We start from the raw sequence: 6,000 nt of genomic DNA, 5'->3' as shown, positions 1-6,000 counted from the left end.
TCTGTTGAACATCCATAAACTATGCAAGTCATTGGCTAAACCAAATAGACTCTATAATAAAAGTAGCATATTTGGCACATTTACATAATGTATGCGATAAAACGCACTGTGTTAAAATGTTTTGTTTTTCTTTTTCTTAGCATGATCATACTGCCTGCTATTATGGAACTTTATGAATGAGGACAAATGTATTTTCATTTTTTTTTTTACACATTTACTGTTGTGTGATTTTAAATGTTTTCTGATTGTAGACATAGGATTCGTATACTACCACATACACTGCCCACCCCTGAATCCTAATAACTCCTTACTAACCCATATTCTACCCATCCCTGAACTCTAAAAACCCCTACTACCTTTATATAGGCCATACCCCGAACCCTAAAAATACATTAAAACTACCCACTCCTGAAACCTAAAAACTCTTACTACACCTTAAAATTACCCACCCCTGTACCCTTAACACCTCTTATTACACCTTCATTATATCCGTAAATCCCGCTTACTACCCGTTTTTATGACATTAGAAATTACCTTATCCACTTAGCATCTGATAAATTAACATTTTGAACCAGCTATAACCTGACCTGTCATGTGTCCCTAAGTATAGCGTCTTAAGAAATTATTTTTGATATGTTGTATTGTTCACTTTATTGCTAGGTTACTCTTCTACCCACTCAATGATTTCCAGAATTCCTCCATGTGAAACTTAAAATATTTTCTCACCTGATGTGCAGATGTCAGATTGACTTCTAGGTCTGGTTTGCTTTATTTTAAAAGTATCAATAAAGATATTTTTTGTTAATTCATTTCAACAGCTACAGTGGAATGTTACAATCCACGAATGAACGAATGGAACTATGTTGCTAAAATGAATGAGCCACATTATGGACACGCTGGAACAGTTTTTGGTGGATTGATGTATATTTCAGGTACATTTGGTTTATATTTTTAACACATGTTTTGCATTTACCAATTTGTAAAATTTAAAGTGTAGTCTAGTTTTTTTTTAAAGTTGTGAGTCTTCATTTTAGAACAGAGAAAATATCCATGGTGTTACATTCAGTCCTCACTACAAATGCATCTTTGTGACCATTTCTTCTCCTCTGCTTCCCAATGGCACTCCAGCTGTGTATATTGTACCAGACATACAAAGTTTGACTTCGTAATAGCAATACTGTCCTCTGTGCAAGCTGTAGAATGTGTGTGTGTGTGGGGGTGGGTTGTTGGTGGGAACCCTCAACCTTGTAGCCTACCAGCCGCTCTCCTCGTCTGTCTGTATTCTCACCTACTGCTTTCCAGGTATAAATTCAGTGATGTCCCACCAACTATTTTCTGTATTGAACCCTAAAATCTGTTGAACCTGAATTCTCCAGTGACGTGTTCTGTGCACAGATTTCTGGTAGATGTCCTCCTGTAAGTGCTGGTGATGACGAGCTCTCATCCCTGTACTAAATATTACATCACATAAAAAGAATGATACCCAATGAAAGTTAAAACAATTGAATAGAGTCTTATAAGTGCAGTAGTGAAATATCAAATTTCAGAGTAACTGTGCATCTTGCCACATATGGCTTAGGAAACATCGCTTAATTTGAGCAAAATAATACAACTTTTTTATCTTACAAGCAGATGGCAATAGCACTAGCAGCGACCCCTTTTTTTTTTAACCTAGTCTTTTTTAGCATTTTACAAACCTTCACATCCAACATTAAGCAATGCTGAAGATACAGTGTATAGGCCACATAAGTCCACTGTCAGAGGTATCTTCATACCTCCGCACAATGTTTCTTTATAAAGATAGTGCATTCCGATCATTGCTGATGTAACTCAAGTAGACAAACTCATGAAGTATGCCGTTTTCTCTGTTTAGTAGTCCTCCAAATTAGTCCATGCTCCCCGATGTCAGTAGATGTGTTGGGTGCTTTAGGCCCATAGATCATCCGCCCTCCTAAAATTAGGTGGGGCTTGCAAAGTCATTGTGAAGCTCAGCTTACAAATGGGGAGCCACTACTGACAAATTGTGGGGATGCAGTGTCGGGGGAAGGTGGAGGTAGGGTAGAAATGTAGGATGCCAGGGAAGAGTATGTGAAGTGCCTTAAAGTTGCACCCCATATGGTAGAGAAGACACGAGTTGGTAGTTGATAAAGGGCGGTCATGGCAGGGACCTTAAATCTGTGATTTCAGGGAGGAGCACACACCAGTACTTGCCTCCTGAACTGCATGTGCTACCCTCAACAGTCAACAATCCTCCTGATATACCCCACCTAGGTTAAATATCTCAAATGGGAGGGCTAAGTGACCTTCATAATTACCAATTATTGTATTCGGAAATCAGCCAGGAACCTGCAGTGGTCTTAACAGTTGTGGGCTCTCAAAGTCCACACAGGTCATCTGGGTTTCAGAGAGACCGATCAGGGCCTCCTTGGTGCATCTCCTGGGAATTAGCACCATTTTCTGCATCCCCTTTGATTTGCAGAGCTACATTTATTGTGCCACATCATGTGTGCTATCTGCTGTATTCTTTCCTTAATTCAACATGGTTTTCTTTTACTTTAAGCGTCCCATTGTGTGCATAGAAATTGCTATGCCATGGGAAGGGAGCCCTCCTCAGCCCAACGGTTTTTCGGACTCCACTGCTCCCGGACTCAAACCCTGAAATGATTATTTCCATTGTAATCCGTTTCTGCTGACCTACTTTGCCAGTCTGAATAATATTGTTCTCCGGCTCCCACCACCACACCTTTTTATGTGCAATGGAAGTTCCTACGAAATACTTCTGCTGTACTGGTTGCCGGACACTCATCCCTATTGGGAATCTTCAATTATCATCTGCCCTCTACAAAACACATTTGCAATTGTCTTCCTTCCCAGAAATGGTCCAGAGATTACTAAAAATGATGGCTGCACCTCTCCATGGATAAACAGCCTGATGTCTAGCCTTTCCACTGCCCTCCCAGTAAAAAATAAACGAGGCTGTGGGTAAATCCGGGCTCTGTCTTTCCTCTCCATGTACAGCAGAAGGGAATTACACACGGTCATGAACTTGTTTGTGTTCTTTCACAAATGTCTTGAACGTTTCTTTACTGTTATCATGTCTGATTCTTAAAGAGCCACAGAGGAGACACTTGCTTATTCAAATGCCGGGCTATTGCAGTTCTTGCTGTCTGTAAGAGTTAGTCGATCAGTTCCACACTCTTACTTTCACATCTTTCAAAAGTAACTGAAAGAAACTTAACGTCACCATTAATAGATCAGAAAAAAGGAATCCACGTCACCTTTTTAATACCAAACATCACTTCCTTCCAATAGATTTGTGGCCTGGATTACGCCATCCTAATGTGTATTGGTGGTCCAACACCCCAAAATTCCACCAGCATTTATCTCTTGTGTTGGCAAGATTTGTGTTGGATACAATTTGTAATTGTATGGGTTGACTCCCTTGTGTTGGACCACATGCTATGTAATGACGCACCAATTAAAACACTCTTCCCATTCCTCCCCAGGAATTACCCTACCTTAGGTCATCTCCTGTTTGATCATTTATTTCCAGTCTGGTTCTCTTATGGATGGTGTGGATTGATACTGTGAAAATAATAGATTTAAAAAATATTTTACCCACTGCCTCCCTTTTGGTCCCTCGTGACACAATGATTGATACCTAAATCTCTCGCCATGGTCCACTCTAAAGTGCCTCTTATATTCATCAAACCACGAATTTCGGACTCTGAGGATTATGTGCAAAGGTGCGGCAATCCCCCTCTCAGTAAATTCTGTTGGGCTCCCTTACAGTTGCATAAGTGAATTCCTTGTTAAAATTGTTTGGCATAAATGGGACTTCTATTGTGATACTGAACTATCTTGGGTGTCCTTAGTGAATGCTGCCTGTTACTCATCTTCTTCCCGCATATTCTCTGTGAAATTTTACCATTACCATTCTCTCAGCAAACATATACACTATAGAGGCAATATTACAGCCACACTACTACTCATGGCTTCAAGCAAACTCTTGACAAAACTAAAAGGACTCTGGTAGTTGGCCTGAAGAACAAGGATCATAGCTTCTAAGTTAGTCAGTTGTTTTGCTGGCTGTTGATCAATGGTGGCTCTAGCTTTAAATGCTGTGCTTTACTAACAAAGCATTAAATGGCTTGCTTCTGACTTTCAAGAGTGTTTATTCACCACCAGCTGACCAGGGGGCTCGGATCTTTATCAAAGAGACTGATGTCTCCCTGAAAATGAGGTTAACTGATTTAAAGTTATACACATTTGCATTCAAGACTAAGAAACCCCCTTTGGCTTCTTGCCCACATTGAGCATCCCCACATTAAAATCCATTAAAAAATTCCCTTTTCTGTGGTGTTATGGTACTGAACTTCACTTCTCAGCTTCTGTGTCATCCTTGTGCCTGTACGTTTTTCTCTATTTTTACCCAGAAATTCTCTGGTATCACCTTCAGGCAGTCTAATCACTGTACGAAAGCCCTGAATTAATAAACGACTAAACAAATGGATGCAAGGGTCACTACCATATAGCACAATGCCATACGCTTTCTATACAATGTATATTGCTATTGAAACATCAGAGAGGATATGTGGGTGCAATCAAAGTATTAGCATTCCTGTGAACAGAATCCTGTACTAACATGTTGACCGAGAAATCCCTCATCCAGTTCTTTAAAATGCAAACTAATTCAAAAGTAGTGTCTGGAGACAAAACTTTAGTTCAAAATGAATGGAAGATTCCATCCTCAGGCCAAACTGGTCTTCTAAAAAATGATAAAGGAATACTGTTTGCGTTCAAGTGGTATAGACTTTATTCGTATGTGGAAAGTAACCCAAAAACAAGAGGACTAAAAGGTAGCAGAAACTCGGAAAGAAATGTGTAACCAAAAACCTTTTGTATCCATTCAGTTGGTTAAAAAGACCCACTCAACCTGATAAGATCATGTTACAAGTGTGTTGTTTGGCAGTTTCAATGGCAATTACTACAGGGCATACTTAACACCTTAGCAGCTATGGAACGTCCAGCTCCAGTGCTGAATGTTCCATTGCGCAGGTGCAGTTGAAACGTCCAACGGCCGACAGCAGCACTCCCGAGGTAGTGGTGCCGTCGGCCGTTGAAATAGGCGCAGCACTTAAGGTGTTAATGCACAGGGTGGCAGCTCTTCTCACGAGATGTTACTTTTCTGTTGTTCTGGCCCTAACCTTTCCCAGTAATTAATGATGCCTTACAGGCAACTATACTGGCTTTCAAACAGTCTGTCAACAACCCCCGTATTTTTAGTATTCGCTGACTTGTAATCCTGTATTATTTTGTCAGACAGGCATATCATACATACATTGCAAATAACATTAGTATCCTTAGCCGTTATTTTTGCTGATACTGGCCTGTGTCGCGCCTTCCCTTGACGCTGTCTTCGGCTCACTGAATGAACCCTTTAAAAGATCTTGTTTATCATTAAACATTTGATGATCAACCATGAGGATGACTACATTGCTTTGAAAAATATGGCCCAATATGTATTATTGAAATTGTCTGTTATTACCGTTTCTCTTCAAATTGTTAATTGCAGATTAGAGTAATAAACTTCTTTCGTGGTTATATCACCACTTAAGATTCTTGTTTATGACATATAAACTCTGTCATTAATTTTTAATTTGCCAGTCTTTACTGTTTAATCCAGATTTTTAAAATCTATGCCTTAGTAATTACAGCAAGAAACACATAAGCAGCGGTGTGGCCATTTCAAGTATGTTCCCATAATTTGAGTTAACATTGATGAGGATTGATCAGTAGCCTGTACGATAGTTACTTGTCCATAAATTCCCATATTTCTCCTCTAAACAAAATAATTTACTAACCTGAACTCCAATGGAAATCCTGTCGAAGATAGGGGGGCTTCTTTGGGAAACCACCATGTACAGAATCCTGAGAGTGGAGCACTCAGCAGGTTTTAATCTGCTGTTCTCCTGTCCGAAGGAGTTCAGAGCCACACAA

The 6,000-nt window shown here is 39.9% G+C and overlaps 1 protein-coding gene across 4 annotated transcripts in view; it reads left to right on the top strand.

The window, feature by feature from the left end:
• Positions 1 to 6,000, top strand: part of LOC147662656 (kelch-like protein 13) — a 409,739-nt gene that overhangs the window by 400,843 nt on the left and 2,896 nt on the right. For all 4 annotated transcript variants that reach the window (XM_086951015.1, XM_086951014.1, XM_086951016.1 and 1 more), the window contains exon 6: positions 819 to 932. In XM_086951015.1, coding sequence (XP_086807141.1) covers positions 819 to 932 — 114 coding nt within the window. The remainder of the gene's footprint in view (positions 1 to 818; positions 933 to 6,000) is intronic.

The sequence above is a fragment of the Lissotriton vulgaris genome, unplaced genomic scaffold, assembly GCF_964263255.1.
Source record: "Lissotriton vulgaris unplaced genomic scaffold, aLisVul1.2 SCAFFOLD_322, whole genome shotgun sequence".
NCBI lineage: Eukaryota > Metazoa > Chordata > Amphibia > Caudata > Salamandridae > Lissotriton > Lissotriton vulgaris.
The sequence above is the reverse complement of the archived record's forward strand: the minus strand, read 5'-3'. Positions and strand labels throughout refer to the sequence as shown.